This window comes from Rhinopithecus bieti, unplaced genomic scaffold (genome assembly GCF_001698545.2).
Source record: "Rhinopithecus bieti isolate Rb0 unplaced genomic scaffold, ASM169854v2 scaffold_15136, whole genome shotgun sequence".
Taxonomy (NCBI): domain Eukaryota; kingdom Metazoa; phylum Chordata; class Mammalia; order Primates; family Cercopithecidae; genus Rhinopithecus; species Rhinopithecus bieti.
The window spans coordinates 1,806,055-1,829,234 of NW_016808217.1; the positions used below are offsets into that span (position 1 = coordinate 1,806,055).

At 40.5% G+C, this 23,180-nt stretch overlaps 2 protein-coding genes across 3 annotated transcripts in view; one reads left to right on the forward strand and one right to left on the reverse strand.

Annotated features, from left to right (window-relative positions):
• The window catches only part of TATDN1 (TatD DNase domain containing 1), a 51,806-nt gene extending 45,161 nt beyond the window's left edge, over positions 1-6,645 (forward strand). The window contains exons 12-13 of the mRNA XM_017885919.1: positions 1,298-1,424; positions 6,461-6,645. Of these exons, the coding sequence (XP_017741408.1) occupies positions 1,298-1,424; positions 6,461-6,563 (230 nt within the window). The 3' untranslated portion in view covers positions 6,564-6,645. The remainder of the gene's footprint in view (positions 1-1,297; positions 1,425-6,460) is intronic.
• Positions 6,646-7,251: 606 nt separating this feature from the next.
• RNF139 (ring finger protein 139) lies at positions 7,252-21,761 on the reverse strand. 2 transcript variants are annotated; one of them, XM_017885930.1, is made up of 3 exons: positions 19,692-19,785; positions 18,260-18,475; positions 7,252-9,323 (listed from the first exon to the last, which is right to left on the reverse strand). In XM_017885930.1, exon 3 carries the CDS (start codon positions 9,262-9,264, stop codon positions 7,510-7,512), a length of 1,755 nt encoding a protein of 584 aa, XP_017741419.1. In that variant the 5' UTR covers positions 9,265-9,323; positions 18,260-18,475; positions 19,692-19,785; the 3' UTR covers positions 7,252-7,509. The 2 variants fall into 2 exon arrangements, with proteins under 2 accessions (XP_017741419.1, XP_017741418.1); XM_017885929.1 differs by lacking the exon at positions 18,260-18,475 and having other exon boundaries at positions 19,692-21,761.
• Positions 21,762-23,180: the final 1,419 nt, after the last annotated feature.

Sequence of the window (23,180 nt, forward strand, 5' to 3'; positions counted from 1 at the left end):
TATATATATATATATATATATATATATATAACTCAGAAGGTTGTAGTTACAAGTACATAAACAAGGGGCCTTGACTAAGCACATCACACTTCCAAGTTTCAAAATCTGTTCAGAATTTTGTTTACACAGTGTCTTTATAATGGCTTAATTCTACAGCACTTTTTACAGTGCAACAATTTATATTGGTTTAGTATAAGAATTTTAGAATCTGTTGCCTCTTAAAACAAGGTGAGGCCGGGCGCTGTGGCTCACGCCTGTATTCCTAGCACTTTGGGAGGCCAAGGTGGGCGGATCACCTGAGGTCAGAAGTTCAAAACCAGCCTGACCAACATGGAGAAACCACATCTCTACTAAAAATACAAAATTATCCAGGCATGGTGGCACATGCCTGTAATCCCGGCTACTCAGGAGGCTGAGGCAGGAGAATTGCTTGAACCTGGAAGGCAGAGGTTGCGGTGAGCTGAGATCGCGCCATTGCACTCCAACCTGGGCAACAACAGCAAAACTCCATCTCAAAAAAAAAAAAATTACAAAAAATACAAAAAATTAGCTGGGCGTGGTGGCACATGCCTGTAGTCCCAGCTACTCAGGAGGCTGAGGCACGAGAACCGTTTGAACCTGGGAGACAGAGGTTGCAATGAGCCAAAATTGCGCCACTGCACTTCACCCTTCGAGACAGTGAGACTCCATCTCAAAAAAATAAGGTAAAAAGCTAAAACTTCTATCTAAACCCTGTCAAGGCTGTCCTTATACCATGGACTTTAGGAAAATCAAGACTGAGCCTTTCTGGAGAAATCACGTTCATTTCCTTGGGCAGTCAGGAAAACAAAATGATTTGATTAAAAGTACGATGCTTGTAAAATGTGTAAACTATTGTAATTCTTTATTTAAAAATATTCAAAACCAGTTTCACATTCAGTAGAGATGGAAATTTGTTTAACTTATGCAAACCTCACTACATGCATAGCGAAAAAGATTTTGAAAACTGAAAAAAAATCTGTTTAAATGTTTTCATGTTGTTATACAATTGTATTTAAGGTTTAGGTCTTTTTTTTAAAGCATGCTGCACACCAACAATACTAGCAGAAAAAAGGAATAAAAGTGAGTTTTAGAAGGTATTTAAGATGCAATTCAAGATTTTGTGCTTTTCTTAGAACTGTTTTCTGTTGCAATAATTGTGCCATTTTGGAAGCTGAATCATGGTTTATCATTTAGAGGTTATGTATTAGTTCGATAATGGTCATAAAAAATTTTTTAAATGTAAAGCCCTTAAGAGACACTTTCTTTGCTTAACTAGATGCACCTTGGTGTGGAATCAAAAGTACACATGCTGGATCAAAATATATAAAAACTGCATTTCCTACCAAAAAGAAGTGGGAAAGTGGGCACTGCTTAAAAGACAGAAATGAACCCTGCCATATAATGTGAGTATTTTGCTTTCATGGTCTTCAAAATCATTAGTCAACCACCAGATGCCACTTACAAAATGAACGCAAGGGACAGAATTAAAATTTTGCAAAATCCAAGTGACGTTCAGGTTCAAGGCCACCATATTAATGCAGTGATTTGGAGGAATTTGCATACCTAGTTTAAGTCCCATTCTCACTGCAGCTTCCTGCTACTCTTTGGTAACAACAAAGCCTTAGCAGAATATTTTGGATTTAAATGATTTGACAGCCGCTATAAATCTAAGAAATAACACATTTCTTTAAGCCTCAGAACAAACGGATAAGTGATCTTAAGGACAAACCCCTTTTCCAATCGAAGGGGTGGGACTTCAGCACATTTTATTTCCTAAAAAAGCAGCAAATCAGAATCATCTTTTAAATTGTGACGTATAGCACAGGTGAAAAGAGGGGCTGTTATCCATCTGTCAAAGAGCTGTAAAGGTAACCAACAGGAAAAGTGGTTATATCATTTTAATGGGTACTTAACCCAATTTATTTTTTTGCACAGATAATTTAATCTAGATTATATCAGTCTTATATAATTTACCAGTTCAGACAATTGGGCATACTTATAACACATTCACAAAAACTAATTGGTACTGTGTCTTCATGAGGGGTAAAAAACAAAACAAAATAGATTGTTGCTTTTAAGACTATTCATTGCATATGCACCATCTTTTTTCAGTAGTTTTTAACAGGAAAATAGTATTAGAAGATAAGCCAGATCTAATATCCAGCAGGCAGAACAGTGAAGAATTACTCTATAAAAATATGTTTGAAAGGTTCTCTTCCTTTATTAACATGCTTGAGCTGACAAAGACTTTAAAACTGAAGCAGCCAGGCAGGGTGGCCTATGCCTGTATCCCAGCTACTTGGGAAGACTGAGCTCAGGAGTTCAAGATCAGCTCAGGCAACATAGGGAGACCCCTGTCTCTAAAGAAGTAACAAAAATTTTAAAAAATAAAGAAATATAAGTACTTGCAAATTCAGTGATGAAACAGTATTTCTAAATAATTCTTTTTTTTTTTTTGGAGACCATCTCGCTCTGTTGCCCAGGCTGGGGTGCAGTGGAGTGATCTCGGCTCACTGCAACCTCCGCCCCCTGGGTTCAAGCAATTCTCCTGCCTCAACCTCCCAAGTAGCTGGAACTATAGGCACGTGCCACACCACCCAGTTAATTTTTGTATTTTTAGTAGAGACGGGGTTTTACCATGTTGGCCAGGCTGGTCTCAAACTCCTGACCTCAGCCTCTCAAAGTGCTAGGATTATAGGTGTGAGCCACCACACCCAGCCAATTTTGGGGGGATCTAAGAGGACACTAGAGAAAAGAAACTGTTATTTTGCCAGCAGCCAGCTTACAGGAAGTAGTTGCCAACAGTGTATCCAAGTCAGTTTTTTATATTGCTTTAATCTTATATAAGATTATAGCTGTTGACTTTAGCTATACATTTGCAAGACAAAATTTCAAGGTGTTTTCAAATGTAGACTGTTTAAGAACTATGAAGGCTGGCCGGGCATGGTGGCTTACATCTGTAATCCCAGCACTTTGGGAGGCTAAAGCAGGCAGATCACCTGAGGTCAGGAGCTTGAGACCAGCCTGGCCAAGATGGTGAAATCCCATCTCTACTAAAAATACAAAATTAGCCAGGCATGGTGGCAGATGACTGTAATGCCAGCTACTCAGGAGGCTGAGGCAGGAGAATCACTTGAACCCAGGAGGCGGAGGTTGCAGTAAGCAGAGACCGTGCCATTGCACTCCAGCCTGGGTGACAAGAGCGAAACTCCGTCTCAGAAGAAAAAAGAACTGTGAAGGCTTCATGAATACCTGTTCTTCAGTTAGCTGCAGAGCTTAGGAAAATTTAGCATCTACAAGCTGAAAAGATTTAAACCACATTTCAAAAATACACAATCCTCTGATCTACTGCTAATTATGAGTTGGCAAGTTAATTCCTACTTGCAAAGTCATTTTATCATCCTCCATTCTGTTAACAATTTTACATTCTAATTATGTTTATAGAGGTCTTTTAGATATAAATTGTTTGCAACAGATATTTTGGAGCCCCTGCCATGTCAGGAAAGGTACAAGTTACTAAGTCTACACAGAAGAACCAAGACAGTCCCTGTCTATCCATCCACCAGATGAACAGGTACACTGTGCCTGGCACTTTAGATAAGGCATTCAGTGAGTCATGTGAGGATCCCTGCCCTCCTGGAGCAAATAAGCAGACAGAGTCCAAGATAGTAGTGCTGTTATACAAGTAGGAATATATGACCAAGACCATAGGGCACATCAACTGTCTGCTTTGAGGGGAAACAGGAGAGAGCTATACCAAGGTGACATTTCAGTTGTTTACTAGGCGTGACTGGGAGTTAGGCCAGAGAAAGACAAACACCTGGAGCAAAGGCAGACTGCAGAAGGGCCTGGCTAATCCAGAGGAGCAAGTGTGGCAGAAGGTAGGATGCACAGGGTAAGTGGAAGAAGTCTGGGAAGGCAGAGTGAACCCAGATTGTGAGGGCTCTTATCTGCCAGCATTTTGCTTAGATTTTATCAATACCCAAAGGGTTTTAATAAGGACAGTGGCAATTTTTTTTTTTTTAAAGCTATAACTGGTATCAGTATGGGGAGGGGCTGGAAAGGAAATAGTGGCAGGAAACATACAGATCTTGTAAGACTTTAAAAACCTTTGCCTGGCTGCTCTCAGTGGCTCACACCTGTAATCCTACCACTTTGGGAGGCGAGGCAGGCAGATCACTTGAGGTCAGGAATTCAAAACCAGCCTGGCCAATGTGGAGAAGCCTTGTCTCTACTAAAATACAAAAAAATAGCCAGGCATGGTGGTGGGCGCCTGTAATCCCAGCTACTCGGGAGGCTGAGGCAGGAGAATCACTTGAACCTGAGAGGCAGAGGTTGTAGTGAGCCAAGATCACACCACTGCACTCCAGCTTGGGCCACAGTGTGAGACTCTGTCTCAAAAAAAAAAAAAAAAAAGCAAAACCTGTGCCTACTGTAAAAGTGCCACACTAAACAAAAGCCACTAAATTCTCAGGGACATTAAACAACTTTATATTCATTTTGGAGTAACTACAGCTTTGACCACTGAAGATGTATGGAAACAGCATGGCTTGGCTACAGAAGGGTTATCCAAAGATTTCCATAAACCGCATTATCAAATAGTAAAATAGGATGTCCTAAGCTCCAATAGATTTCCTTTTTTTTTTTTTTTTTTTTTGGAGACAGTCTCTCGCTCTGTTGCCCAGGCTGGAGTGCCGTGGCACAATCTCAGCTCCACAATCTCTGCAACCTCCACCTCCCAGGTTCAAGCAATTCTGCCTCAGCCTCCTGAGCAGGTGGGGCTATAGGCGTCCACGACCACGCCTGGCTAATTTTTTGTGTTTTAGTAGAAATAGGGTTTCACTGTGTTGCCCAGGCTGATCTCGAACTCTTGAGCTCAGTCTGCCCACCTTGGCCTCCCAAAGTGCTGTGATTACAGGTGTGAGCCACCACACCCGGCCCAATACATTTCTTATAAATTAATTTCAATAAAATTAATTTGCTATGCAATATAATCTTAGCAAAGCTACTGTGACCTTCAAAACTGTGTCAGCAGCAGCACTAATCAAGAGTTTCAATTCTGAGAAGTGCATACAGAGGGACATTTGGTAGTTTCCTAAGAAAAATGGATTTTCACTGTCTTAATTTAAATGTTAATAGATTTGCTTTTAGCATATCTTGACTGTCAGATAAAAATTCAGCATGTTTGCTTAGTATAAACATCAAGCAAGGCTTTTGAAAGTCACTATTACAAAACAATTTTTTAAATTCCCATTAATCTTAGATCTCCATCCTTAATTCCTTTAGGTGTTAACATTTAAGATACCCACTAAGGGAACAAAGAGCTTAGGCAAAGAATATTTAAATGTTCAATTTTGACTTTAGAACTTTCCAGTTCAGTATTTAAAATGTTATATATAATATTGCTAGGAGACACTATGGATCATCATTATTGTAAGCACAGAAACTGAAAAGATGCGGCCAGGCGCCCTGACTCACGCCTGTAATCCCAGCACTTTGGGAGACCCAGGCGGGTGTATCACGAAGTCAGGAGTTCAAGACCAGCCTGGCCAACATGGTGAAACCTTATCTCTACTAAAAATACAAAAATTAGCTGAGTGTGATGGCAGGTGCCTGTAATCCCAGCTACTCAGGAGGCTGAGGCAGGAGAATCACTTTAACCCAGGCGGCAAAGGTTGCAGTGAGCCGAGATCGCACCACTGCACTCCAGCCTGAGCAACAGAGTAAGACTCCATCTCAAAAAAGAAAAAGAAAAGGAAGCAAAGAAAGGAAGGAAAGGAAGGAAGGGGAGGGAAGGGAAGGGAAGAAAGAGAGAGAGAAAGAAAAAAAAAAAGAAACTGATGGACACCTGGACTTCTCTCTCTCGCAGGGGTAGAGGCACAGAAAGCCCTCCCCCTCAATAACCACACATTTTTCCAAGTAAGTATTACTTTTGCAGCAACCTAATACCTTCATTTGCTGTCTCTCAAGGACTAGTTCTCTAGCAGTGGCTTTCCAACTGTGGCCGCTGTCCCCCAGTACAGATTACATTGTGACTTAGGATGAACATACATAATAAAATGAAACAAAAATGGAACAATACTTACTCATACTATGTACTTGTCAGTGTTTGAAATGTTCATCATGACCCACTAATGAACATGCTATGACTCACAATTGAAAAGGACTCTTCATTTCCACTCAGTTAATGCCAGAAGTGGTGTACATAATACAGATGTCTGCTTTAATAATTTACTTGAACCTGGTTCTTAGCTCTAGTTATATGCAGACAGTTCATAAACCTGTTTGTAGTTACTGGCAGTAAGTTTTTCTGTTGATGCTGCTGTTATTCTATTAAAGGTGCTCTAATATTTTCCTTTTGTGTGGAAAATTATTGTATAGCTTTAAAACATAATGTATACTTGGAGATTTAACCATTTTTGTTTTTGTTTTGTTTTAGTCAAATATTGGAGATAATGTCAGCAGTGAGAGATGAGGATCCACTGGAATTAGCCAATACACTATACAACAATACTATTAAAGTATTTTTTCCTGGAATATAATTGGTATATGTCTTCCACTTTCCATCATGTATGTAAAATTTCATAGTAAAACTTACTGATAGTTTCAATAAAGAAATTATCTCCAGGTTGTCTAAAGAAATACTATATATTGGTACACACCATTCCCTACCATTCCCCTTCTTTTTCTCATAAAATCAGATCAGGATGTTTTTATATCAGTGAGTACCTTAGTTTAAAACAATAATAATAATAAACTATTTTTGTTCTGTAATATCTCCAAAAGAATGAAAGGACAATTTTATGACAACACTGCAGCCACAGAATGGCTAACAAATACACCAATTTACATAGAAGCATTTAGCACATTCTGGTTTATATCAAAGTGGAGTTGATACAGTTTATTTCTCAACCCTAAGTCTCTGAACCATGACTTTCAAACTCAGCTCAATTACACTGCTACTCAAGTTTCAAAACAGTTCCTCAGTTGCTTCTGGCAGGCATTTTCTTTAGTTTTAAAATACTCTCTCATGTCCCTTATCCTCTGGTCAAATTATTTTATTTCCTTGACTTTAATGTGGTTTCCTGATTTGCATTTTCATTCTCCCACCCATTCTCAAGAAAAACTGAGATCCAAAGTTAGATACGTTATATGATTTCATTGAAGAATCTTTGGCACAGTTGACGCACCATATGATCATTACAGCTATTAAAAAGCTATTTGTTCAAATTTTGTCATAAAAATGTGAAAACATTTTATTCTATGTACAATAATGTACACAAATTTAAACAGGTCACCAAAGAGACCAGAAGTAATTAAAGAGGTATATTTACAGTAGCACATCACAGTAAACGGAAAACCATTCACAGATTCAACATTGATACTGTTTTTGTGCTTGGTTACACACTGAAGGTGAAGGGTATCACTCCATTTTGGATGAACTGAATTTTAAACAAATACCTCAATGATTAATAAATGCTATTTTCATCAGTCAGTATCATCATTAAATTCTTCAGCTGCTGCGCCTGTGTGCTGAATCACTCCATTTCTTTCTCTTTGAACATCATCATCACAATCTGTACTGTCATCTTCGTTCACTTCTCTGTCAGATTCAGCAGCAGCTTCTCTTATAGCTTCCTCTGGATTTTCATTGGGTGGAATAAATCCATTGTTGTTAGATACATTTGAATTATCCTTGATATCATCTTCGATGTATACTTTCTGATGGCACATTGGACAAGTATCTTGAATGTACAACCATTTCCGAAGGCAAAGTGCATGGAAATAATGATTACATGGTGTAATACGAGCAGATGTTGTAAACTCATGATAGCAGATTGCACATACATCATTTATTTCTTGTAAGCGGCTCCCCTTTATTTCAGGAAGTGAATTAATTTTCTTCACAGCAGTCCTACGATTCATGAATGTCTTCCAGCCATTTTTGGCTTGTAAGTAGATGTTAAAATATGCATGTAGGCACATCATAAAAGCCCGAATTTTACTTCCTGACTCAAACATCATAGTGTAAGCCCCATTTCCAAACATTACAACTCCAAATATAAATTCAATAATACTTCCTGTTGAACGAACGTAGTAGACATAATCGTCAAGCTTTTCCCAGAGGACATTATAGTAGCCATCAATCATGAATAACGTATAAACAGTGAGAGAAACAATTACTTTTAAGCACAGTTCCACACAAAATGCTGTAACTGCAAACAACCATGTATTTAGTGCATAGTGATGCCAAAGAACGTAACTGAGTAAGACAGGAAGAATAAACAGGCAAGCAGAGACAAACAGCACAGGAAAATGTCTACGAAAAGATGACACATGAGAGGCACTGAGAGACATTAATACAGGGTCTGTCATTCCATGGATAAAATGCAGGACTGCAGTTAATAAAAGGCACATGTTTCTACTTAAGCGAATAAGTCTCTCTTCTGGTCTTAGCCCACTTAACCCAGTCTGAAGAGCCAAAATAAAAAATAAAACAGGTGCAACAAAGCCAAGCCGCCTGTCATCTTCCTCAGTTGATCCAATAAAGGCCAATATTCCAAGCCCCAAGTAATGGGCTACTGAGGAAATTACAGCACTCATGCCCAGTACAGTTAGTGTAGAATCACATCCACTAATTATAAGATTGCAAATGAGGTCCCAAAAATCATCCCAAGAAATAAAGAAGGAATCAGTTTCATTTGCCATCCTTAAGATGTACATTAACACTGTAGCCTGAGCTGTAACTCTTGTTAGCCAAAAGACTCGCAGTATGTCTGGGAAACGAATCCTCTTCCATGTGTCCTCCATCAATAACTGTAATCCATAAATTCGATACATGTGCCTCACTAAAAGATAAACATATCGTGTGGAATAATAAAACCACTTCAGTTTCACTGCCAAGACAAGCACTGTATTTAATGTGAGAATCAAGGAAGAAGTAAACACTAAAGTCTCTCTGATGTGTAATGGTAGCTCTGTGATTAACCCTATTACAGGAACCAAGAGATCCAAAATAATTAATTGTGAATAGATGGAATGAATCTGGAGTAGTGTAATGTATCCAATTCCAAACGTTAGCTGTAGAACGATAAGTGCCATCCACAGCGAGGGACCTTTTCGAGGAAGCAGCTCAATTCCAAAAGCTGATGTGTTGTAGGCACCATAGAAGTCAATGTGCAAAGAAGCATAATAATTCACCAACACTGAAGTTGCAGCTAATAGAAAGGCTGAGCTGTACATGTAAAACTTGAAAAGTGATCGTTGTGACAAGATCAGAACAATACTGGATACAAATATACCTAAAAAAAAGAAAGAAAGTCATTTGAATGAAGTATTTGTAAGAATGTTTCCCACTAATAGTTATGATATTCTTTAGTTAGGAAATATGAATATTTTCAGTTATGAACATTAAGCCTCAAGATGATTTAGGCTTAAAGGGCAATAAAGGTTTTGTACAGTCAGAGTTCAGGAGGACAGACCAAACATAATAAATTATTCTTTAAAATTTCATTCCTTACTTTCTAATTTCCAAAGTATTTCAAGTAACACTGTATATATGTCCAAAGCACCAAATTACTAAAGTATCTCCTCAAGATGAATGTGTAGAGGTACATACATTTTAACAAGTTTTAAAACTCAAAAGAATATGTCCTTTATCATTTCATAATCATTAAGATAATTTTAAAAATTGGGTTAAAAATAACCCAAATGGAAAACATTTGTTCCTATTAAGTTTTAGATTCATTTATTATTGATTCATTGAGACAAGAGTCTCACTCCATTGCCCAAGCTGGAGTGCACTGGCGCAATCTCAGCTCACTGCAACCTCTGCCTCCAGGACTCAAGCAATTCTCCTGCCTCAGCCTCCCAAGTAGCTGGGATTACAGGCACCTGCCACTACGCCCAGCTAATTTTTGTATTTTTAGTAGAGACAGGGTTTCACCATGTTGGCCAGACTGGTCTCTAACTCCTGACCTCAAGTGATCCGACTGCCTTGCCTCCCAAAGTGCTGGGATTACAGGCGTGAGCCACCGCGCCCAGCCGAGTTTTAGATTTTTTTTTTTAAAGCATTCTTTAGGAAATCAAGTTCAAGTTTTATACTTCCACCTAATTCCTCCTTTTCTTCAAACTGAACGCATGCCAACTCTTATTTCCTACTCCTTAACTCTGAGCATTCTCCAAAGGATCCAAAATTCAGTTTTTCCTCCTAGTTTCCTTCAGACTTAGAAACACCCTCCAAGTTCCCTTTTTCCTGTACAATGCTGAATCTGTTTCTTAAAATAGTCATCTTTTATTGTTCTTCACATTACAAAAGTAACACTCAGAAAACTAAGACATGTTTTTAGAAAATGGTAATTCTCCTTCCCCCACTCCATAGACACCATCTTTCTTTGTACTCTGACAGAAATGCACATTTTAAGTAGGATTACAATAAACACATTATTATCCAAGATTTCAACAATGGGAATGTCATCCGAATACTCACCTGCTTTTCACTCCTACATTACAACTGCAAATTTCCAAAGTTCTGAAACTCAACTTGCCTTAACCTAGAATCAGCTTTTCCTTGTGATTTGCTATTTCAGTTGAAGGTACCATTACTGTTCTCTTAGAGATACTCCCAACCCAGCCCCACATGCTCAAACTTTGCCAATTAGTTGCCAAATTCTTCTAACACCTCTATCTCCCTTTTCTGTGACACCAATTAGTCTGTCTCAAAAAAACCCTCATCTTGTCTAAATCCATCTACAAGCCATCACCAAATTGCCTTTCTTCATTCCTCTGCTCAAAATACTTCAGCGGCTCTGAAATTACTATCAACTAAAATCTACATTCTTGCTCCTGGCATTCAAGAATCCAATTTGCTTTACAGTAATACTCCTCCTAACGCACACACACATCAATGCTCCAGACTTGGGTTCCCCAAACACATTCCTTTCTCCACTATAGCTAGAGCAGTGTTTACATTCTCTTTGCTTGGAATGATGTCCCCACCAACTTCCCAATCCCTGACTGTTCAAATCCTACTTATCCTAGAAACCTACTTTCTTTGATAGAAACTGTTCTTTCAGCATACCTGCAGAACTTAGTGAAACACTTAACACTCATATACCACCTGATACTGTAGTCTGCAGTTATCTAAGCATAATCTACCCTATTATACATGTATCTGTAACAGAAAGCAAGGATCCTACCCTGTCCATCTATGGATCCTACAATATTTTGTACAAAATAAGTACAATTAGTATTCATTGTACTTATTGGGACATTGGGAATGACACTGGGAATGTCTGTCACTTCTGGATGTTTTTAAAGACAATGACAAAATATAGCCTGCTTGAAAATAAAATCTATGAAAAGACAATGAGAAACCACACCCTGGAGTACAGAAAAGTGACAAACTCCAAGTTAAAATCCATCTTGGCTGGGCGTGGTGGCTCACACCAGTAATCCCAGCACTTTGGAGGCTGAGGCGGGTGGATCACTTGAGGCCAGAAGTTCAAGACCATGTCAACGTGGTGAAACCTTGTCTTTACCAAAAATATAAAAATTTGCCAGGCGTGGTGGCACATGCCTGTACTCCCAGCTACTCAGGGCGTTGAAGTGGGAGAATCGCTTGAACCTAGGAGGCAGAAGTTGCAGAGAGCTGAGATCACACCACTGCATGCCAGCCTGGGTGACAGAGGGAGACCCTGTCTCAAAATACATAAATATTAAATAAAATAAAAATCAATCTATCCACCTTATTTCAGCAGGTAATCAAGACACTGCATATTATTACAGTGGACTCATTTCACAATCCATTGCACATATAGGCAAGGGCTAGTTCCTTTAAGTGATGACTCTGTCCAGGGATTTAAAATGTATTCTGTGCCAAAGTGTCAAGTCATTTGTGAAAAGGAAAACAAAAGGACACAATAAAGTAGAAGACATATAATAAACCTCTAAATACAAACCACCTGATTCCCCAAGCAAATCAGCCACTAATCATCTCCCAAAGAGTTATGAGCTCAGAACAGGCTCTTTTAACAGGAAATATGTTTTTTTTTTTTTTAATGGAGTTTCACTCTTGTTGCCCAGGCTGGAGTGCAATGGCGTGATCTTGGCTCACTGCAACCTCTGCCTCCCAGGTTCAAGCGATTCTCCTGCCTCAGCCTCCTGAGTAGCTGGGATTACAGGCATGTACCACCATGCCCGGCTAATTCAGCATTTTCAATAGAGGCAGGGTTTCTCCACGTTGGTCAGGTTAGTCTGGAACTCCTGACCTCAGGTGATCCGCACGCCTCGGCCTCCCATAGTGCTGGGATTATAGGTGTGAACCACTGTGCCCCGCCCAGAAAATATTTTTTATTAGAAACTTCTTCCATGGAAGGTAACAAGGAAATGGAATTAATTCAGCCTACCAGATGCCATATGTAATCTTACATTCTCTACATGGAAAACAACCTTATTTTCCTGAGACAAAACTTCAGAAACTTTAAAACAAATCTTCTAAGTTGGGTCAAAACCAAAACAAAAAAACTTTAGTTCTACTTTATGCCACTTAAGAGGGGAGAAAGTCAAGCAGGAACTGTAAATTATTTTTGTCAACTTGCTATTCACAAAGTAGTAAATTAATCTTCAGTAACAATTCATGAGCTTTGCTATAATTTTATAACTATTTTTTAAAATTCTAATAACTTTTTTCCTGAAGCTTTTTTTTTACCACACACAAGTGAAGAAATGATTTGGGTTTTAGAAACATTTCTAGTGAAAAAGTGCATTGTGCTTTATGCAAATGTATCAAAGAAAAAAGGGGAAGGCATCAAATAGACAAATAATGTAGTAAGACTACAACCTCAAAATTTGGATGTGTCCCAGCAAGTAACAATCTGACAATACTCCATCCTGATTAAAATCACACTCCCCAAGATGTAACGGTGAGTTAACATTTCAAGAACAGTACACGTTTTAATTCCTACCCAAAGTTTGTAGGTATGTGGAGTTCACAGATTTTCCTTTTATATTCACATTCCTACTTTCGGAGTTTGGGAAGAATCTGCTCTCATTTTAAAAGCAAACATCCCAAGTAATAAGTCTCCAAAGTAATCATCTTTCTCATGGCCTCTGCAGAATAATACCAAAGTTTCAGTGCATTTTTACATTAGATATAAAACGCTTTCTTGGTATTTACACTGTAGATCTAAGAAAATATAAAAGTCCAGAGACAGTTTCTCATTAGGATTTGGAAGTGACTTGCACAAGTAATCAAGGCTGTATATAAATGCTGCTTCATAAAAAAATTAAAAGAGAACAGAATTTACTGAAATCACAACTCGGAGATCCCAGTCCAATTCTCCTGTGATTAAGAGAGTTCACTAGAGTTTTCAAGGTAGTCAAAAAGAGGCAGGTATCCAAATCAATTCAGGAACTTTGAAACTATATATGAACTCAACTCATGAAAGTTCAGGCCTTCTCAATTTGGATTACCAAAAACAGGCAAATAAAAACAAAGGAAAAAATAAAAAACTTACTATACATGTTACATAACAAAGTGTTTCACTCTTTTATGTGTAAAGTCTATTCATACCCTTACCCTCTTTTGGAAACTTAACGACTAAAAATCAGGGTACAAAACATAATATTTGCAATTCTCCAAGTACCTGAAATACCTTTAAAACAAAAAGCAACTTGTGGAAAACATTTCAATACCTGACAGAATAATATGGAAAAGCACAGAAATAAATATTACTACCACCTTACTCCCAAGGGAGCCTTCTGCAATGAAGTTTACAACAAAGTGTCTTGAAATGTTGTTAATCTGTTAGTATACTTGATACATTATAAAGAAAAAATTTCTATTGGATTCTTATTTTAGGGAAAAAAATGGTATTCTAAGTAGTAATAACACAAAATTAAATTTTGCTTTTAACCTAAAATTATAACAAGTATGCTTTTATCAAAATATATGAACATGGATTTTAAAAGCCAAACCCTACAGAGAGGTGTTAAATGAAGAGTTAAAGCAAGTTTTCTAGTTTGTCTTTCCCATCTGTGATATCATAAAAAAAAAAATTAATATTTGGTCTTTATCCCATTTTCTGACATAGCTTCTAAAATCCTTGGAATCTCTGGAGTGATGACTGTTTTGTACAATAATCAGATGACTGGTGCCTGGGGGCCCCTAGATAGCTCCAGGGTGGGGGCTAGGTAGCCAGGAGAATCAACCCAGTGATTAAGGGTTATACCTTTGATTCCTACCCCCAGCCCCCACTTTTGGGGAGGGGAAAGAAGCTGAAGCTTGAGTCCATAAACCAATGACTAGTGATTTAATCAATCATGCCTATTTAAGGAAGCTTCCATAAAAACCCAAAAGGACTGAGTTCTGTGCGCTCTCAGCTGAACACTGAGGCTCCACGCCCCTTCTCCCCTTCTCTCCTTCTTTGCCTCACCTAGTACATCTCCTTCCATTTGGTTAATTCATCTGTGTCCTTTGTAACTGCCTTTATAATAAATGGGTAAATGTAAGTACAGTAGTTCCCCCTTACCCGAGATTTCACTTTCTTTCTTTTTTTTTAGTGAGGGAGTCTCGCTCTGTCGCCCAGGCTGGAGTGCAGTGGTGCGATCTTTTGATTAACATAGGTTTTTAACCTCAATATCATTCAGTTTATCAATCTTCATTATGTATTTGCTTTTATATATTTTATGGAATTTCTTCCTTAATCTAAGATTGGAAAATAAGATATTCCATATTTTTTTCTAAAATTTAAAGTTCTTCATTTCATATTTACATATATATCTAGGTAAGAATACACTTAGAAATGACTATTTTTTAAGAGACAGGGTCTTGCTCTGTCACCCAGGCTGGAGTGCAGTTATGCAATCATAGCTCACTGCAGCCTTCAACTCCTGGGCCCAAGCGATCTTCTCACCCCAGCCTCCTGAGTAGATAGGACTACAGGAACCCACTGCCAAGTATGGCTATTTTTTTAAACTCTGATTTTTGCAGAGACAGGGTCTCACTACACTGCCCAGTCTAGAAGTGACTGTTTATATGTTGACATGAGGTAGACATCTAGCATAATTTATTTCCAAAGGTGTAACAAAATGATCATTAATTCAACAGTCCATGTTTACCTCAATGTACTTCAATTCTCTCTCTGAAACACATTATATCTATATATACATTTGTGTCTGTTTCTGGGCTATGTATTTAATTATAAATAAGGCTAAGTATAATCTACTTGTCTATCTCAGTGGTTCTCAACCAGGATTTGGCAATATCTAGAGACAGCTCTGGCTGTCACACTGGGTTGTGGGGGTACAAGGTGCTCCTGCATCTAATGGGCAGGGGATAGGGACGCTGCTAAAAATCTTACAGTGCATTCAAAAGAGCTCCCATCCGCAAACAAAGAATTATCCTGTCCAAAATGTCAATACTGCCACTGTTGAGAAATCTCTGTCTATTCCTCTGCTACTTTATAATTACTTCGGCTTTGTTTTTTCACTTCATAGGTTTTCTGAGGCCTTTTCGGCACCAAAATAGCTATCTCATTCCTTTCAAGAACTTTATTGCGTGGCTGGACCTAATACAATGAACAGATTTGTATCAATACATATTTAGATTAAGTTTGTTGCTTTGTTATTTCCAGTAGTGTTTGCCCATAGTCCTTTTGTACAACTAAATCGCTAGGCCAATTCCCTAGAATTGAAATTGTGAATCCAAAGTTGTACGAGCCAGGCATCCCAGCTACTCGGGAGGCTGAGGCAGGAGAATCACTTGAACCTGGGAGGTGGAGGTTGCAGTGAGCAGAGATCACGCCACTGCACTCCAGCCTTGGTGACAGAGTGAGACTCTGTCTCTAAAACAAAACAAACAAAAAAGTCAGTTGTAAATGACAGTTGATAGTTCCAAATGGTTTTACACTGAAATTAACAGTTTTCCGGGCCGGGCACAGTGGCTCAGGCCTGTAATCCCAGCACTTTGGGAGACCGAGGAGGGCAGATCACCTGAGGTCGGGAGTTGAAGACCAGACATGGAGAAACCCCGTCTCTACTAAAAATAGGAAAAAAAATTAGCCAGGGGTGGTGGCGCTTGCCTGTAATCCCAGCTACTCGGGAGGCTGAGGCCGGAGAATCGCCCGAACCGGGGAGGCGGAGGTTGTGATGAGCGGAGATCGCGCAATTGCACTGCGGCCTGGGCAACAAGAGTAAAACCCCGTCTCAAAAAAAAAAAAAGTCTTCCAAAATAGCATAAATTTTCAAAAAGGTAAATGCCTTTGCAAAACTATTCAAACTTTGAACTTTTCACCAATCTGATAAATTTTTTTGGACTTTTTTTTTTTTTTTTTTTTTTTTGAGACAGTCTAGCTGTATCGCCCAGGCTGGAGTGCAGTGGCGTGATCTTGGCTCACTGCAACCTCCACCCCCCCGGTTCAAGTGATTCTCGTGCCTCAGCCTCCAGAGTAGCTGGGACTATGGGCAGGAGTCACTGTGCCTGACTAACTTTTTGGTAGACACGGGTTGCGCCATTTGGCCAGGCTGGTGTCAAACTCCCGGCCTCAAGCGATCTGCCCGCCTCGGCCTCCCAAAGTGCTGGGATTACAGGTGTGATCCACCATACCTCGTCTTGACTGTATTTAATTATAAGTAAGGCTAAGTCCTTTTTTTCCCCCCATAAAATCAAGCTCCTGCAGGAAGGGCTAAATACTTTTTCTCTTGCTTATTGAACATCTGCATTTTGTTATTTGTGAATTGCTTGTCTTAGGGATTTTCCTAAGGGAGTATAAGTTTTTGCTTGTGTTTTTTTTTGTTTGTTTGTTTGTTTGTTTGTTTTTTAAGACAGTCTCGCTCTGTTGCCAGGCTGGAGTGCAGTAGTGCGATCTCGGCTCACTGCAACTTGCAACTCCCTGGTTCAAGTGATTCTCCTGCCTTAACTTCCCTGGCAGAGTAAAACACTTACTAGAACGTGAATCACTTATGATACAAGTATTTTCTCTCAGTTTGTCATTTAAGGATTTTTAAAGTTTGCCATAAAAAAGCTTTTCATTTTTATGTACTGAAATTTATCAGATTTTTCCTTGGATCTTCTGGGTTTGCTGTTAGGTTTAAAGACTTTTCCCACCTCAATGAATTATCACCACGAGTAATACTATTAAACTCCTAGGCTTGCATTTTCTGCCTTGGTTAAAAATTTAAATTTGCTAACTCAGCATTATGCTGCTCTGGGTTGAGTTTCATTTAGTATTTAACATCCCTTAAGACATGGCTTTATGTTCTTAAATATTCTATATATTGTCATAGAATTTTATTTGGATCTCCAAAAGGAGTTGCTTTATTTTCCAACCGGTTGAAATCTCAAATTAGTTTTGGTATCAAATTAAGGTACAGTTGTAGCACCACTTTGTAGGTAGAGGGGAGTAAACACTTCTACCACCATACATAAAACTGGTAATGCTTTTACTTAGAGATAGATTTCCATTTTACACATTAATTTTAAAGAAAAGGGTGAGGTTGACAAGCGGTAAGACTTATACACAGTAGTACTGAGAAGTCTACAACTACAAAAAAACTAACAAGGCAGAACGATTAATTTCAACTATCCATTGGCATATTTTACACACAAACCTGTCTTTTAGTAACATATAATTTTTTAGCACCAAAACCAGTTTTTTCATTCTTATCATCCTTACAAATGTGAAAATTGGCATAATTACATGACACAATATAAGAAGAGTCAGATGATAGATTTGAAAAATATTTCGTATTTCTCAAAGTCTGATCCAGAGATTCTGGGATCAAAATTTTCAAATAAACAGCACCAATACTTTGCTGATGATTTCAAAAGACCAAAATATCTAACAAAATATGGTATTAAATGAAGCATTAAAATAGTTTTATTGTCTTTAACACCCTATGAAACAGATGTCATCATTGTCCATTTTTTTAAAAGGTAAAAATAAGAAACCAAAGCATTGAGCAGTCGCCTTAAGTCATGCTCTTCTTTAAACTGTCAAACACAAACTTCCGAGACTTGTTACAAAAGAAGCATGGCTAGTACAAGGAAAATACCAGATTACTTTGTTCAATGTTCTTAAACTACAAATTATTTAATTAAAGAAAATACTTCTTTTCCTTGAAGCTGCCTAGCCTGAAGCTCAACAGAGAATTGCATTAAAGCACCAGGTCCCAAAGGGATTCTCAGAGAATCTGCAGTCATCATGCTGTAAGAATATTCAAAGCAGTCACTACATACACTATTTCTGGGCTGAACATGCAGAATCCTCTCAAACAGAGCCCAATTTGTAACACAAATTGTGGTGGTGGTACACGTTAGCAGTGGCAAGTAGGAGCGGCTGGAATCAGGTAGCCGGTGGGTTACAAGCAGCTTGAGCTGAACATCACGTTCACATCTTTAGTTTTAAGATCTAGCATACGATCATTACTATAGCATTCTGTATCTGGACTGCAGCTGTTAGGGAGAAAAGTAAACCATACTTAATGTCAAAAGATTTTTAAGCCCCAGGCTCTGGCAACCACTTACCGGCTGCCTACCAAGAGCAACACTTAACCTCTATGACCCTGTTTCCTGGTTTGTAAAATGAGAATACCACCGCCCACCTCTGGGGGATGTTTGAAGGTTAGGTTAGATAATACCAGTGAAAATGCTTTGCAAAAGGAAAGTACCAGAGAAATGTAAAATATGGTTATTTATTGCTAAGAACAAAATTCGGCCTTTATTGCCACTCCTCTTTTGAAGGAATAAAGCAACAGATGGCTTGTAATTCACAAAGGCTTGGTAAAGACCTCACCCTCAGTCTGCCCGCAGCAACACTTCCAAAGCACTAGCCTACTTCAGACCGATCACCAGAATGACCTCATCCACAAAAATTGCCAAGTTGCAATTACTTGAAAAATTATTTTACGCACAAATGCATCTCACTCTGATGATGTAAGTGAAGACGGAGAGGAAGAAATGAAATATAAGATACTTTTAACACTCCATCCATACGAAACAAGGAATGATTTTCAGAAGTTTCTTTGGCAAATGTCTCATCACTTTTTACAGTCATCTTCAATAACTCCTCGTTTATTAATGGAAAATTTTAGGACTCGATTTAAGCATCGCGCTTTCATGAGAATTTTTGGTAATGGTTTCAAGGTCTGACATTCGAAACTCTGTCTCCTTCGCTTGGATGTCATTTACTGCAGACACTTCACGATCCTGTGGACCCTTGGGTGCAGCAGAAGTTGACAACATACAAGTACTCTGCATTTTGTAATAAACGGAAACTGAGGCCCACGCCTTGGCAGCAGTCCAAGGTCACACACGACAAGACTGAGATACAGTTGTTTTTTCGAAGGCTGTCGCATAGGACGCGGTAAGCCAGTACTCATTTCCCAAGAGAAACGGGCAAAGAGCTGCATACTCACGCATCCTTGCTTTCTCCCCCTCTCGCTGAGGTACAACACTGAGTCCTCGCTAGGGGGACTGACTGCTCCGCTGTCAACTCAGACAAGTATCATCTCCTTCCCCCTCCCACCCCGTAAAGACGACCCTTTCAGGCATGAAACTGTAGTTCCCAAAGACACATACTCGACCCACGGCCTCGCACGCCTGCCCGCTCGTCGGGGCACATCTCGGCCCGCAGAGCGGTCCCGAGACGCAGGGTACCCTGTTCCCTTACCAAGGAGCCGGAGGAAGATCTGGAGCACGATGCAGAACCGGCTTTGGCTGGAATCGGGATAGGAGTTGAAGATGGCGTCGATGATGTAAAGGCAGGGCACCCGGAGCGCCACTTCGAGCGCCGCCCAGACCTGCTGATGGGCCATCCGCACCTGCTGCTGCGGGGGCCCCACCGCCGCCATGAGCCGCTGCCACACCGGGGCTGGGCGGGCCGGGCAGGGCCACGCGGGGCAGGGCCCGGGGCCGCGGCCGGGGGCGGGGGCTAAGGCAGGCAACTCCGCCCCTGCCTTCCTTCCTCTCCTGTCTCTCTCACGGCCCGCCCCGCCGCCCGCTCGCGTCCCTCAAGGTGGAGCAGGCGGCGGAGGCTCCCCAGGAGGTCTCTGGGTTTCGGTGTTTCCGGCAGGCTAAGGTCTGACTCCTCCTCCCTCCACCGCCTCCCCCGCCCGCGGAGCCACCATCTTGACCTCGCCCGGTGGCCTCTGCCGTTGCTGCTGTGGCGAGGCCCAGCGGCTGCGCCGTCAGTCAAGCGAACCGCAGAGTCCGCGCCCACTGCCTGCGTCATAATCCAGCGCTAGGGACGGTCACCACGTCGTCATCACGCAGGGTTGCCATGGTTTCCGCCCATCTCCGCGGCTTTCTCTCTAGCTTCATGCCACCCCGTGGCGCTTACGCTTTTCGGTAGCCGCGCTTCCGGCCTTGGGGTTGCAGCTTCACACTCGCAAGAGTTAGCTTAGCGAAGGAGTGGGTGCTTACGCTGGGCAAAATATTAGCCGTTTTATTAGAGCCCATTAAACGTTGCATAAACATGATTCAGAGCTTCCAGGGAGAAGAAAAGCCAAAAGATGCCGCCCTCTCGACCTGTCCCACCCGCGGGAGTCTGAAAGCCGACGCCTGGAGAAATGCCGCGAAGGCCGCCCGGGATCCTGGTAGGGGCGACGCTGTGTGCGTTTATGGAGCGCTTGCGGTGCGTGGCACTGGGCTGGGTGTGGTGGGCGCTGCCGAGAAAAAGGTTCCTCCCATCCATCTGCACATCAGCCTTCCCACCTCCTGCTCAGATGGGGATGTCCAGAAGTGAGGACATTCATCGGCCGCATTTTACTAATGGCAAGGAGATAGCGACTGAAGGGCAAGAACCTCGGGTTTCCTGTCTTTGATGTTTCTCATCTTTGAGGTAAGTACACCTGGACAGTCCTTTCCTTCCTCGTCATGGCTCATGCTTTCTTGCCTATCCATGTAATTAATATGATCTGGCTATCTTTTTGTTCCGAAACTTCAGGAGCAAATGAAAGTGTAAGTTAGACCTTGCTATCCTAGTTTAAGGGAGATAAAATAGGAATCAAGAAGCCTGGCCCACTTGGGCTCCCAGCCCAAGTGCATTCTGCAATCCAGTTTATATTAGTCCTCCATGTGGGTGGCTATACTTTATCAAGATCCCCCCCAAGGGGAGGAGGATTATTAGTCACATTATCAAACTCCCCTCCAACCCCTTTCTCTGCTTAGAGATATGTGTAACGTGTAGTAGAAAGATAGAATCCCCACACAAAAGTCCGTGCTGCTACTCATTTTTTTTAACTTTCTGTTCTTATCGTCTGTCCTACTCCCTAACAATGACCGCCATTTATCTGCTGCTTAATGGATACTAGGCACTGTCCTAAGGGTTTTATATGTTACTTCAGTCTTTTCGTCAGCTTTATTTTGGTAGTTTGTTTTACAGAGGAGGAAACTGAGACTTAGGTAAGTTACAAGATGACAGGGTTACTACCTTGTTCAGTTAGTAGTCAGCAGCGAGTATATCTAAAGATAGTGCGAGTCAGAACTAGGATAATAAACCCAGAGCTACCTGAAACTCACAACTTCAGGCATCTTTGATTTCTTCTTTTCACCCACAGCCAATTCTTCGACTAAATTGTATCCATTCTGTTTTCACTGTCTCTTGTACTGGTCTCCTTTCTATTGTAACTGTCATCATCCTAACTCAAGATTCTTCTGTAGCTTTCCCCGGTTATTGCAATATCCTCATTACGATTGCCACCTTTTCTAACCCAGTCTGTTTACTGCTGCCAGGTTAATTTCCCCAAACTGCATATCTGGGGAATAACCTTGTGGTTATGACGAAATTCCCAAAGGAAAGCAAACTTGGCAAGGTGCAAAGACTATGAAGACTTAGAATTTAAGAGTTCTATGGAGATCTTCAGAGATATGAATTAGCTACTCAACATATCTGTTATTCTGCCCTGACTGCACTGTACAGCAAAAGGAGAGAGGCCATTATGGGGGAAAAGATCCAAAAGGACTCCTAAAACACAAGTTGGGTAGAGGAGATAGGTGACTACTATTGTATTATGTTCATGGAAAATAAGTTCATGGGCTTTCCTCTAATTTTTATTTTAAAAGTAAATATAGTAAATATTAAATAAAATTGTTTTAAGTGAACAAATGCTTCAGTCTTTATTAATGTTTTAACTGTTGCTGATCTTAATTTGATGTACAAATTTTATTAGTATAAGAGTTTCTGAGACTAAATTCCATCTTGGGCCGAGAACTTTCAGGAGTGATGGCAGAGTCTTTCTTATCTTTTTCATATAGCTTCTCCAAGCAGGCTCTCTGCCAAGCTTGTCCAACCCACCTTATTTTGTTACTGTTGTTGTTCTGTTTTGTTTTAGGCTTTTAACAGTTTGAAGCCATGGTTTTTAGCTTCTGTTTCTAGTGATAAGCAGAAAAGAGGGATGAGGAAGTATTTACTGGCCCAACCAGAAACGGAAACTAAGAACCCAAGACTATATTCTCTCCCTTGGACACACCTGCGTGAGCTCTGTTTTTTCATCTATAAAATGAAGGTTTGAATAAGATCCTGGCAACTGTGTTAAAATATTACATTAAAATTAAATTTATAGTAATGAGGTAATTGATAGGATGCTTAGGAATTTTTAAGATAAAAGATATTTCCAGCTGGGTGTGGTGGCTCATGCCTGAAATCCTAGCACTTTGAGAGGTCAAGGAGGGTGGATCGCTTGAGCCCAGAAGTTCAAGACGAGCCTGGCCAACAAGGCAAAACTACATCTTTACAAAAAAATTGTAAAAATAGTTGGGCGTGGGCCGGGCGTGGTGGCTAACACCTGTAATCCCAGCACTTTGGGAGGCCGAGGCGGGCGGATCACAAGGTCAAGAGTTCAAGATCAGCCTGGCCCACATGGTAAAACCCCATCTCTATTAAATATACAAAAATTAGTCAGGTGTGGTGGCGGGCACCTGTAACGCCAGCTACTTGGGAGGCTGAGGCAGGAGAATTGCTTAAACCCGAGAGGTGAAGGTTGCAGTGAGCCAAGATGGTGCCACTGCACTCCAGCCTGGGTGACAGAGTGATACTCTGTCTTGGGGGGTGAAAAAAAATAGCTGGACGTGGTGGCACACGCCTGTGGTCCCAGCTGCTCAGGAGGCTGAGGTGGGAGGATCACTTGAGCCTGGGTAGCAGAGGTTGCAGTGAGCCAAG

What these genes read in the sequence shown, in the direction of transcription:
- RNF139 (XM_017885929.1), bottom strand. Translation starts at nt 19,872, where the DNA reads ATGGCGGCGGTGGGGCCCCCGCAGCAGCAGGTGCGGATGGCCCATCAG. An exon ending in GATCTTCCTCCGGCTCCTTG is followed by an intron (nt 9,324 to 19,691) that starts GTAAGGGAACAG and finishes TCTTTTTTTTAG; the next exon opens with GTATATTTGTATCCAGTATT.